Raw genomic sequence first — 13,398 nt, 5'->3', positions numbered from 1 at the left:
ACAGGAATTGTTGAAGTTATTCGGAACCAAATGCTAGCCATTTAGCCAAAGTTGCCAGTTGCCAGCCATCCTAAATCATTATTCAAATTGTTACACAGCCTCTCATTGCTTGGCATCAACATTGAGTATTATGTTTAGAGTCAGAGTCATACAACAGAGAAACAGGCCCTTCGGTCCATGCGGACCATAATCCCAAACTCAACTAGTCCCACCTGCCTGTTCCTGGCTCATATCTCTCCAAACCTTTCCTATTCATGTATCTATCCAAATGTATCTTAAAAATGTGCACCCTAGTCTTGAAATCCCCCATCCGAGGGCAATAACAATTATTTATACCTCTCATTATTTTATAAACTTCTATCAGGTCAGGTCTCAACCTTCAATACTCCAGTAAAAATAGTCCCAGCCTATCTAGCTTTTCTTTATAAATCAAACCTTCCATATCTGGAAACATCTTGTCAGTATCCTTCCTATAACTGGGCAGCCAGAACTGGACACTGTATTCCTGAAGGGACCTCACTAATATCCTATACAATCTCAACATGACTTCTCAACTTCTATGCTCAAAGGACTGAGCAATTGAAAGGGTGCAAAGTGCTTTTTTAACCACCCTGCCTACATGTGACTAAAACTTCAAAGAATTATCTACTTGCACCCCTGGGTCCCTCTTTGCCTTGGGTGTTTTTAAATAACCTTCATAGAATAGAATCAGAGTCCCTACAGTGTGGAAGCAGGCCTTTTGGTCCATCGGGTCCACACTGAGCCTTGAACATCCCACTCAAACCCAACTCCCTATTCTATCCTTGTAAACATGTATTCCCCATAGCTAATCCACCTAGCCTGTACACCCCTGGACACTGGGAAATTTAGCATGGCCTATCCACCTAACCTGCACATAGAGTATTAGAGCTGTACAGCATGTAATAGATCCTTCCGTCCAAATTGTCCATGCCAACCAGATTGTTCTTGACAACCATTGATATTAGGGCTAGGTTCAGTATTATTAGATTTTATGTCCACCTCTTGCCAACTAGGCCCAATGCCATAATTTGAGTTTGATCTGTTGTCCCAGTAACCAAACACTAGGAAGTGATACATAATTGCTCATATAAGATTCCTTCTGATTTTTTTCTACTGCCTAAAAACGGTCTGAGTTGACAACTGAATGTTCCCAAGTTGGCCATTTAGCTGCTCAGACCTGATTTGCCATTCAATAGAACAGAACTGATTTAGATTTCAACTCCGTTAGTATGTACCTTTTGATATATATTCCTTAATCTGTCAACCAGAGTCTTAAAAATTTATTATTAAAAGTCCACAATAATTTGGGGCAGGGGCAGGAGCTGTAGTTTTCCATAATCTTTTGTATGAAAAAATGCATCTAAATAACCTAACAATTTCTCTGGATTTCTCCACCAGAAGACATAACTGTTGTGGATCGATTTATTGTTTTGAACACATGTTGTAAACTCATGCCTCCACTGAAAGGAAAACAAGCCAAGATTTATGCAACCTGTCCTCAATATTTTAGTCTTTTAAGCCTTGGCATATATCTCTCTTGCCCACTCTGATTTCATCCTGTTCCATGAAATGCAACAACTGTTTTTTTTCCCCAATTCCAATACCAGCCAGGTGCTGATCAGCCAACTTTGAGACAGCTTGTCACCTCAGTTGGAAACCCTCCCACCTTGAGTCAGAACATTCAAGTCAGAGACTTGAGAACAATGTGTCATCCAATTAAGGACTGTGAAAGGTGCAGATCTTTAGATGAGACTGAAAGCAAAGGCATCCTTTGCTTTCGGGCAGAAACAAAATGTGCCATGGCATGGTTTTAACCAACCTGTTCAGAGATGTTATTACACACCTCTAAAGCAGATAAGACCTGAATTCATGTGTCTTAGTCCACTCGGCACACTGTCAGCCACCCCACCCCACTATTTACAAGTTGAGTAGGCAGGTTCTTCCAGGTATCCTGGCTAATCGTTATTGCTCAATAATGATCAGTTTTTAAAAAAAATTATTTAGTCACTATCACATTACTGTTTTTTTGGAGCTTGAACTGTGGAAATTTGTTGCCATGTTTCTCATGCTATAACAGCGACTGCTCTTCAAAAGTGCGTACTTGACAGTAAAGCACATGAGAGCCCTGGCATTGTGAAAAGCATTTGAGAATGTAAGTCTCTTCTTTTCTTTTCCCTTTCCTGGTCTCATGCTTGCTATTGATGTTAACGGCTCCCTCTCCCCATTTAATGACTGCCTTCCTTAAACATCTGTCTTCGTACCAAGCAGTTCTGTTATTTGCTTTAGGATTTGGATCCTCACAGATCAAGAACAGTATTTATTACCCATCCTTAACTGCTCTTGTGGGGGTGGGAGTAAATCTCTTCTTGAACAGCAAGCCATGTGTGTGTTTACCCAAAATGCTATTAGGGAATGCAAGGATTTGGACCTGTGTCATTGAGGTGATTTGGTTCCAAGTCACGATGGTATGGGATGTGGCGTGGAAATTGTAGGTGGCCCTGTTCCAATGTACCAGCTGCCTTCTAACCCATAGAGGTTTGGAAGTTGGTGTCATATTTAGTTTCTTTCATGTCTGCTCAGTCATTTTAGTCAGTTCGCTACAATTGCCTCCCTTTGCTCTCCTCCATTAAAAATTTATATCTATTACTTGGATGAAGGGACCACAGTTATAGTTGCTAAATTAAATACCGTGGTTCCTGGAAATCTGAAATGAAAACAGAAAATGTTTGAGAAAGTCACCGTGTCCTGTGGCATCTATGGAGAGAGATGCAGGGTTAATGTTGCATCTGATATGACTCTTTGGTAGGAAACTAAGCTGTAAAGAGGAAATGAAGCTACAAAAGGATATAAATGAGCGAATGGACAAATCAGGGTAATGTGGGAAAGTCTGTCCATTTTGACAATTTTTAAAAAAAGCAAGTTACCTAAATTGTGAGCGCTCTGAGGTACAGCAAAACCTTGTTTTCTTATTGAAGGAACCACAAAATGTTAGTATTCAGTTACAGCAACTGATAAGCTTAAAAAATAAGAAAGCCATTGATTATTATGAGAGTGTTTGAATAATAAACTAGCAAGGTTATGTTTCAGCTATATTTGGTATTGCTTCTTAATGCATTCATGAAATATAAGATGATAAGACCATAAGACATAGGAGTGGAAGTAAGGCCATTCAGCCCATTGAGTCCACTCTGCCATTTAATCATGGCTGATGGGCATTTCAGCTACACTCCCCTGCACTCTCTCCGTAGCCCTTGATTCCTTGTGAGATCAAGAATTTATCAATCTCCGCCTTGAAGACATTTTAATGTCCCGGCCTCTCCTGTGTTTCGTGGCAATGAATTCCACAGGCCCACCACTCTCTGGCTGAAGAAATGTCTCCTCATTTCCATTCTAAATTTACCCCCTCTAATTCTAAGGCTGTGCCCATGTGTCCTAGTCTTCCCCCCGTCTAACGGAAACAACTTCCCAGCGTCCACCCTTTCTAAGCCATACATTATCTTTTAAGTTTTTCCATGAGATCTCCCCTCAACCTTCTAAACTCTAATGACTACAATCCCAGGATCCTCAGCCGTTCATCATATGTTAAACCTACCATTCCAGGGATCATCTGTGTGAATCTCCGCTGGACACGCTCCAGCACCGGTATGTCGTTCCTGAGGTGTGAGGCCCAAAATTGGACAGTATTCTAAATGAGACCTAACTAGACCTTTATAAAGTCTCAGAAGCACATCACTGCTTTTATATTCAACCCTCTTGAGATAAATGGCAACATTACATTTGCTTTCTTAATCATGGACTCTACCTGCAAGTTAACCTTTCGAGAATCCTGGACCAACACTCCCAGACCCCTTTGTACTTCTGCTTTACGAATTTTCTCACAGTTTAGAAAACAGTCCATGCCTGTATTCTTTTTCCCAAAGTGCAAAACCTCACATTTGCTCAAGTTGAATTTCATCAGCCATTTCCTGGACTCCCTCTCCTAAACTGTCTAAATCTTTCTGCAGCCTCCCCACTCCCAGTACTACCTGCCTGTCCACCTATCTTCATATCTTCAGCAAACTTTGCCAAAATGTCCCCAGTCCCTTCATCCAGATCATTAATATATAAAGTGAACAGCTGCGGCCCCAACACGGAACCCTGCGGGACACCTCTCATCACCAGTTGCCATTCCGAGAAAGAACCTTTTATCCCAACTCTTTGCCTTCTGTCAGAGAGCCAATCCTCAACCCAAGCCAGTAGCTCACCTTGAACACCATGGGCCCTCACCTTGCTCAGCAGCGTCCCGTGAGGCACTGTATCAAAGGCCTTTTGGAAGTCTAGATAGATAACATCCACTGGGTTTCCCTGGTCTAACCTACTTGTTCCCTGTTCAAAGAATTCTAACAGGTTTGTCAGGCACAACCTCCCCTTACTAAATCCATGCTGACTTGTTCTAACCCGACCCTGCACTTCCAAGAATTTAGAGATCTCATCCTTGACGATGGATTCTAGAATTTTACCAACAACAGAGGTTAGGCTAATTGGCCTATAATTTTCCATCTTTTGCCTTGATTCTTTCTTAAACAAGGAGGTTACAACAGCAATTTTCCAATCATTTGGGACTTTCCCAGACTCCAGTGACTTTTGAAAGGTCACAACCAAAGTCTCCACTATTTCCTCAGCCACCTCCGTCAGAACTCTAGGAAGTAGCCCATTGGGGCCCGGAAGGGCATCATCAGCTGGGCCAGTATTTATTTCTAGTTGTAATGTCCCTGTAGTCCTCCCCACAATCTCCATTTGTGTCCATGTCCACTTCGAGGCAAAACATTTGACCCGAATCCTGCCCATCAGCAAGACCGTCAACTTTCATCTCCTGTAATATTGCTTGTTACTGCCCCGCTTCAGTTTATCTACCACCGAAACCCTCATTCACATCTTTACTGCTTCCAGTCTCAGCGATTTCAATGTTTTCCTGACTGGCCTCTTATCTCACTATTAACACTTGGCCATCCACAGGTTGCTGCCCATGTTGTAACTAACTGCTTCATCCATCATTCTTTGGTGTCTCCCATCAAATATTGCCTCACTGTTAAAATTCTAAGCACTGTGTTCATAGTCCTCCGTGACTTTGATCCTGCCCCATCATTCATCTATCTCTGTGACCTGCTATTAGAGTTTTGTCTGATAATGTGCCTGTGAAGCGCTCTGTGATATTTTTTGTTGTTTCTGAGTTTTTCATGCAATATCTTAGTATCTTGGGAGCATGTGGTCTCTTCCCTCAAGTACATCTTTCTCAGATGACCAAAACTTAATGCAATACTCCAAATAGGATCTGATCAAGACAACATGAAACGAAGCATCATTCAGCTTGAGCTGAAAGACCTTCACTCCATTAGCCATTTGGTCTCAATTTCACAGATTTCCATGTGAAACTGTTTCGGTTAAACTGTTCTCTCGAAATTTGAATTTCTAGTGAGAACATACTGCAGCCAATTTTTACTTTTTTCATTACTTTGTGATTGGACTACTTGTCCATGTATCAAGCTCAGGAAACAATGTCAATCTGTTGTACCCCGCCTGATCAATTTATCTAATACCTATCTGAAATTTCTTTTTGTTTTTTGCAAAGATATCGCCAGAACCTGAGTACATATGTCCAGTTGTCACTTAATTTTTAATGATCATTTATTTGTTCAAAAATTAAATCACCCAAAACCTGATCTCAAAACTAGACATGCCTCAGGTCAAAATAGCACATTCGGACTGGTTACACCCGTTTGTGGATTTGATCACATTTCATTGCAAATTTAGGGTACACAGACATCCGTGGTATGATTTGTATAATTTCCATTATTTTAGTACCTATTTCTAATTAACTGGTTTAGAGAGGTTATTGTCTCTGGAGCAGGTGGGATCTGAAGCTGGGCTTCCTGAGTCAGACGTTGGTACACTACCACACTCATCTGGGGCATGTTACTCTACCATTAATGGTGTGCAGCTGCAGTCAATTGAAGCCCCACATTGGGTCTGTTTCTCCTTTTGACTGACAATTAGTTTTATGTTCATCATGAATTATTCTAAATTGACCTCCGTTAAGTATGTAACTCTTGCACCAACAGTCAAGGGCTCTTGTGGCACAAAAGTAGTGTTTCTACCTTTTTAGGCCAGATGACCTGGGTTCAAGTCCTGCCTGTCCCAGTACTGCAACATGTCTGAACAGGTTTATTGGGAGTGCAGTAGTAGTGTCCCTACTTGTGTCGTAACATGTCTGAATAGGTTGATTTAAAAATATCAAGACCATCAGTCAACTAAATCCATATCTACTAACTAGTTGCAGAAATTTCTCAAAAGCTTTATTTTTTCAAATCACGTTGTTCAGAGATGGAGCAGATGGGACTTAAATCAGGGTCTTCTGGCACAGTAGGGGTACTGTACTGCTTGACAAGATCTCACTTGAACACACTTTTGGTTTAAATTTGTTTCATTCAGTAGACCTAAGGGTTCATTGCCCTTGATCCAGTTAGTGGTCAGTTGCGTTTGATTATACTGTGTCTTGCCTGTTGCAAGTGAGGTGACACTTCAGGTTTTTGAAAATTAATTTGCAAGTGATTTGTGCACACTTTCACCTCTATAAAATGGGAACAGTATCTAGCACATTCTGGGTGGATTTTCCTGTTAGTGACCTGGGGTTTCTGTTGGGGACATAATATTTAAAGGATTATACTCTCTTCATCTGATATCATATGTTCCTGCGTTTGACCATGCAGGAGCACAGCAGCTAAAGTATTTATTTATATGCAATGTGTACTAAATTAATGATATCTACAGAATTTGAACAAGAGACTGCTGAGTAAGCCTTCTTTTGTAATTAGGTTATCTTTAAACATGTAATTGTAAAATAAAATTGTTTTGAAATTCATTTCATGCTGTAATACATTATTTGTATTTCAAGGTACTACTTTGAAGGGACAAAAGAATAACTTCCAGGGGGATCTCTGCTTTTGTCTTTTTGGGGAATATAAAGAATAACAGGAGAGATACCTTTTTGAGTTGTATATACATTGGCTTGAAGTTCTAATATTTGAATTGATTGTTAATGGGGCTAAAAACAGTCAAGTCCCATAGACTTGATAGGATGCGTCCTAGGATATGAAACGTAATAGCTATAGAGGTAGTAAATGAGCTGCTGTAATCTTGAAAGAATTGTTAGATTGTGGAAAAGTCCCAGAAGATTGGAAAACTTCCCATGTAAGGGGAGCCAAAACAAACCAGTTAGCTTAACATTTGTTACTGGGAAAATATTAGAATTATTAAGGATATAATAGCAGAGCATACATAATATGATCAGAGTCAGCATGACTTCATGAAGGGAATATCATGCTCGACAAATTTGACAGGTAACAAGCAGGATAGCTATAGGAGAAACATTTGATATAAAAAAAATTTGGATTTTCAGAAAACAATTGAGTAGGTACCACACATTGAGCTACTTAATAAGAGCCCATGGTAATAGAAAGAACTGTGGATCCTGGAGATTTAAAACAAAAGCAGAAATTGCTGGAGAAATTGAACAGGAATACAACTGAAGCTCTAGAAAAGGATCCCCTACACAGATGCTGCCAGACCTGTTTAGTTTCCCCAGCAGTTTCTGCTTTTACGACCCTGTAGTGTTGGAGACCGTATATTAGCATGGATAAATAATCGCCTAACTAATAGAAGACATAGTTGGGAATAAGGAAGGCATTTTAAGTATGGAACTGTGTTTGACATGGAACTAAAGGAGTGCCATAGGGATTAGTGCTAAAGCCACAATTATTCACAATGTATACTAATGACTTGAATGAACAAAGTGAAGGTACAATAGCCAAGTTTGTGACTGATTTTTTTAAAAAAGTTGGGAAATCACGTATTGAGGATGACCTAAACAGTCTGCAAAAGAAAACAACCTCTCTCCATCTGTACATTCTGTATCCAGAATCCCTGCAGGGTGGAAACAGGCCATTTGACCCAACTAGTCCACACTGACTCTCAGAAGAACATGTCACCTGTGGTCACTCCCCTGCCCTATCCCTGTAACCCTGCATTTCCAGTGACTAATCTGCCTAACCTACGCAGCCTTGCGCACACAGGGCAGCTTAGCAAACCCACCTAACATGCGCATCTTTGGAGTGTGGCGGGAAACTGGAGCACCCAGAGGAAACCCACACAGAAACTGGAAGAATGTGCAAACTCCACACAAACAGTCGCTTGAGGTTGTAATTGAACCCAGGTCCTTAGCGCCATGAGGCATCAGTGTTAACAGTTGAGTCACTACGCTACCTGGTCAAACCTAAATGTTTCAATAAGTTTTCTGCTCATTCTTCTAAACTGCAATGTGTACAAGCTCAACCTCTCTTCACAGGAAAATCCCTCTATACCCAAGATCAACCAAATGAGTCTTCTCTAGACTGCCTCAAAGAGTTTGGGGCAAAAGCAGGAACCAGGATTATCGGTGATGATTATAGTGAATAGCAGAGTAGCTTCAAAGGGCTAAGTAGCCCACTCAATCCTGTTTTATATGACTCTAATAAATATTTGCTTAAATAAGGGGACTGCAGCTATTCATAGTATTCTAAGTGTGGGAGCTGCAGTCTGTCTTAGTTTTAGTGAGACGTCCTTATCTTTACATTCCATACCCTTTGAAATGAAGGCAAGCATTCCATTGGCTTTTGCTATTAAATGGCTGAACTTATACTAGCATTTCCATAATTCATACACTGACTCCTAAGTCCCTCTGTGCTGTACTTTTGTGCAGTCTTTCTCCATGTTTTTTGCCAGGATGAATTATGACATGGAGCATAGATTTTGTAAGTGAACAATTTCAAATGTTTGTCGAGTGTCATTGTTTAGTGTGCATAATGGGGGGATAAAGTTGTTTTAATAAACAGAATTTGAATTTTTGTCTCTCCTCCACCCCCCCCACCCCTCCTATTTAATAGGGCTCTTGGGGATCCGGGAAGGATCAGTACAGCAGGGATCTGCTTGTGTCATCCATATTTGCTGCAGCCAGCCGTAAAAGAAAGAAAAAGGATTTAAAGCCACAACAGAGCAGTTCAGATGATGAATTGGAAAATGTATTTTCCAGGAAAGAAGTACCAAACCATTCAAAACCTGGTGTAAGTAAGAAACTAGGGGGTAAAGGAGAACCTGAAAATGAAATTGACTTTGCTGAACTGAAGAGAAAACAAGATGACTGGTACATTGAGCAGCAAGAGAAAGACAGTAGAGATGAAAATAATCTATCTTTTTCTATGGCCTTGATAGAGAAATATGGAGTGAGAAAAGAAATCTCTGTAGATCAAACAAGCCCCATAAAGCAAGACCTTCCAGTAAACTGCCAAAAATGCACAAATTTGCCTAATGTTAGCTGTCTCAGTTCACAATTGATTGCAAGCACAATGCCTATTTCTACTACTGAGATTTCTGCCGGTAATATGGACTCCCACATTGATATGATTTTCTCAACTTCCACAATCAACAATTCGCCTCTGGTCTCTCGGCAGCAAGCTTATTTAAGTAAGTCAAAGAAGTCTGAAGTCAAAAACATTGATGCAGCTACTGCAGATGTAAGTTCCATCACATCAGACTATTCCACAACTTCTTCTGTAATGTACCTTACAGTTATGGACTCCCACATCCTGAATGCAGAAGTTCAGTCAGTGATAGAAAGCAAAGGTGATGAAGCTGATGATGAAAGAAGTGAACGTGTTAGTGAAGGACACCACGTAGAAACAGATAGTGATAGTGACTTTTCTGTTTTTGCTGCAAGTTGTGAACCTGAAAAGGTTCTACATGTAATGAAACGTGATACAGCAATGAGCATCAGAAGAAACTCTGAAGAAAGCGATAAGACTGGAACGGAAGGAAGTTCAACAGGGCTAGATACTAGGAAAACATTCAGTTCACATAAGCTTATTGAATGTGATACACTATCAAAGAAAAAGTCCTTTCGATTGAAGGGTGATAGTGAGGTAACAACTGATACAAAGGAACTGAAAGAGTCAACTAGAGCGCACAAAATGTTTGATATGATGAAGAAAGGGAAATCCACAAGCAGTCTGGCTTCATTCATCAAAAATGAACATGATAAGGTTGAGCCTGCTTGGAAGCTGAAAATCACAGAACGTTTAAAACTACGACTAAAGACTTCTGCAGATGACATGTTTGGAGTTGGCCTACAAAAGTCAAGCTCTTCAGAGACCAGTAAAAGAAAGAATATTAGGCGAAGACATACCATGGGAGGAAATAGGGATTTTTCAGAACTCAGTGTTTTAAATGCGTGGAAAGCACAAGAACAGTATTCTCAAAGTAGTACAGGGAGTGGGGGAAATGAATTACACTTATCAGCAGTCGACCGTCTGAAACCAAAATGCCAATCCCAGGATCTCTCAATTACAGAGTGGCTCGCACGTGAGCGCTTACGCACTAGCGCATCAGATTTGCACACAGAAAAGGCTTCAGAGCCAAGAACTGTGGACATTAATTTAGACAAAGGAACAAACTCAAAGTTGCATGCATCATCCAAAGATGATGCAGACAGCTGTGGTAGTTTGCCCCAACTCAGCCAGCCTTCTCCTTCAGCATCATCGAGCCCACTACCTTCAACAGGCCAAGTGAACGGCGAAAGCCTCCAAAGCAAGGGAAAAAGTAATTTTAGTACAACTGTTGATGCTCATCCCCATAAAATATCCAGTAATCAAGTAGTCAAGTCTCGCTTCTATCAGTACTTGTAGGTCTGCAAATATTTGTCTAGTGCTGCGAAAAATTGTACAGCAAATTGCTCATCAAACAGTATACTGATTTTTTTTTTTAAATGACTCTTGTACATATTTCTCTACTTGAATTCTGAAATGGTGGATGCTCTGCCTATAATACAGGCTGGTTTCTGTGCTGGATGGTGTGGAAGCTCTTTACAGCAGACACTGATGGCTAGAAAAATGATAAACCTTTGTATAAAATGAATTTCTGAATTCAGTACGAAAGGGCATCAAGTGTTGAAACCTTCCAATACAAAATTCCATAAACTACTCACAGCATGATCAGTAATTCCTGCATACATCTTTCTTGCTCTACAATTGGATACTGCTGCATACGTTGTACATTGGCTTATAAAGGAAAGCAAATCAAACATTTATTGGAACTTAATTGTTTGAACTTCAGTTGCTAAAGAAAGTGCCTCATCTCACAAAAGATATTTGGTTTAGATAGGGTGCCATATTGTCTTTTTAGTTCAAAAATACTAGAAATCTACTGTGAACAAATGAAGTTTTATCTATAAACAAAACAAAAAAAATTAAGAATTTTCCAGATTTTATTAACAGAACAAATAGAGCTTCCACATGATAGGCATTCCAGTTGAATCTTAACTTTTTTTTAAAATCAGACTTTTAATACAGTCTTTGTATTGGACTTGAATTTTTAAAGTTTCTGTAAAGATACTTAAATCTGTATATAATTTCATGTGTAGCTTTTTCAAATTTGAGATTTGATAAAAGCTTTGTAACATAGGCATGTAGATAGTGGTCTCTGGAGAAACTGCTCCCTTGCTCATTTTTCTTCATCTCCAAAGAGAGTCTTAACTGTGCATGAGAACTGTTTTCTCAGATTCAGCAATGTATTTAGCCTGTGTACAGATTATAGACAAATGGTTTGTAAATGTCCCTGGAAACACTGGAAATAAATTTTTTGTTTCTGTGGATTTGGTTTTATTGGGTGCAGAAACACACTTTCTTGCTTAATTTATCATTCTGTTTGTCTTGATGGAACTTACTACTCATTACTCTTCTTCTGACATAGGTTAGATCAAGTATCTTTAGGCACAGCAAGTAGCATTGGGTCAGGAGTTCTTGGTTTTGTCTCTTCTAAGAGACCACACAGCATATGTTGATTTTGCCCACAGCATGTAATGTAACTTTTGCTGTACACTTCAGCCACCAAACCAATTCCAGCAGCCTGCCTGCTATCCTGTCCTAATGAAGTTGTCTTGAGTACATGCACTTGTAGCCTGAAGCGATGGATGGTGCTGAGGCTCAAATTTTGCTTCTGTCATGTTTCTCCACCGTTACTCTTTCTAGCTTTATTGTGGTTTTGAACAACTCTACCAAATCTCTGCTCCACCTTCTTCAAAGCCATATTTCATCAATCAAAGCTAGTGTCTGAAGTCTCTCATTCCTTGTACCATTCTAATTTCTGCACCCTCCCAATGCCGTTCTTGCCCAATGCAAAGAGACAGTCTTTAGGTGAGGCCCAAAACACTGTTTAATGTTGATTAAATGTAACTAATTTTCTTTCATACTCATTTATTTAAAAACAGAATGCCCCATAAGCTGCTCAGTCTCTGTTCCTACATCCCACTCAGAATTGGTTTCTTTGTTTACTTTGCTTGTTTTTCTGATGAAGACATATCACTTCACAATCATCTGCAATAAATTTCTTCTGCTGCATTTGTTCATTCCAAATATCTTTATATCTTGAAATTTTTCACTATCCTCAGTTATATTATTTTCAGTTTTTGTCATCTATAAATTTTGAAGTTGTGCAGACCCAAAGCTGAGATCATTAACATAGATCAAGAAAAGCAATATTGTATACTTCCTTGCAAGTCCAAAAAAGACCATTTAGCACTTCTCCATTTTTAACGCCTTGTTATTCCATAGATTGTGTTCTGCTATCTGTTATTATTGTAATTCATCAAATGCCTTTTGAAGGGCATGTATCACATCAGCTGCTTTACTGCCATGACAGAACTGATTAGTTAAATACAATTTAATCTCTATAAAATCTATGCCAGTTTTCCTTGATTTTGTCCCAAATTGTTTCTAAAAGCGCTCTCTAACATTGAACTAGTCTGTGGTTTGATAGTTTGTCTTTCTACTTTTTTTTGGTTCGAGGGTGTAACGTCAGGCAATAGGATTCTGTTCCTCTTGCTATATTAGAAATTGCCTGGATTTTATGTACAAAGCTTAACTTCTAAGTTTACAGGTGACACAAAACTGGAAGTATTGTGAACTAGTGCACCAAGGCAATGGACTAAGTGCTGGAAAATGGGATTAGCATAGTTAGGTATTTGTTCTTGACACATACAGACTCAATATGCAGAAGGGGTGTTTTCTGTGCTGTAGACCTCTGACTGACTGTATGAGTGTGTTAAATTTGGACAAACCAGTTGCTGATATGGGTAATCGTGGCAAAATGTGAAGTGATTTATTTTTGTAGGAAAAGGAACATAAAATATAGGGTACAATTCTAAAGCAGATGCAGGAACCGAGGGTAGTATATGTACATAATTCATTGAATGTGACCAGAGGTTGAGAAAGTGGTTAACAAAGTACACGGTATCTTGGGTTTGAGAAATAGGGG

At 39.6% G+C, this 13,398-nt stretch overlaps 1 protein-coding gene across 3 annotated transcripts in view; it reads left to right on the top strand.

The window, feature by feature from the left end:
- The window catches only part of LOC125461846 (rho GTPase-activating protein 21-like), a 238,652-nt gene extending 226,917 nt beyond the window's left edge, over positions 1–11,735 (top strand). For all 3 annotated transcript variants that reach the window (XM_048551133.2, XM_048551142.2, XM_048551150.2), the window contains one exon: positions 8,979–11,735. In XM_048551133.2, the coding sequence (XP_048407090.2) occupies positions 8,979–10,772 (1,794 nt within the window). In that variant the 3' untranslated portion in view covers positions 10,773–11,735. The remainder of the gene's footprint in view (positions 1–8,978) is intronic.
- The last annotated feature ends 1,663 nt before the right edge of the window (positions 11,736–13,398 follow it).

This window comes from Stegostoma tigrinum, chromosome 2, assembly GCF_030684315.1.
Source record: "Stegostoma tigrinum isolate sSteTig4 chromosome 2, sSteTig4.hap1, whole genome shotgun sequence".
Lineage (NCBI taxonomy): Eukaryota > Metazoa > Chordata > Chondrichthyes > Orectolobiformes > Stegostomatidae > Stegostoma > Stegostoma tigrinum.
Note: the sequence above shows the minus strand (reverse complement) of the source record. Positions and strands in the feature narration are given on the sequence as shown.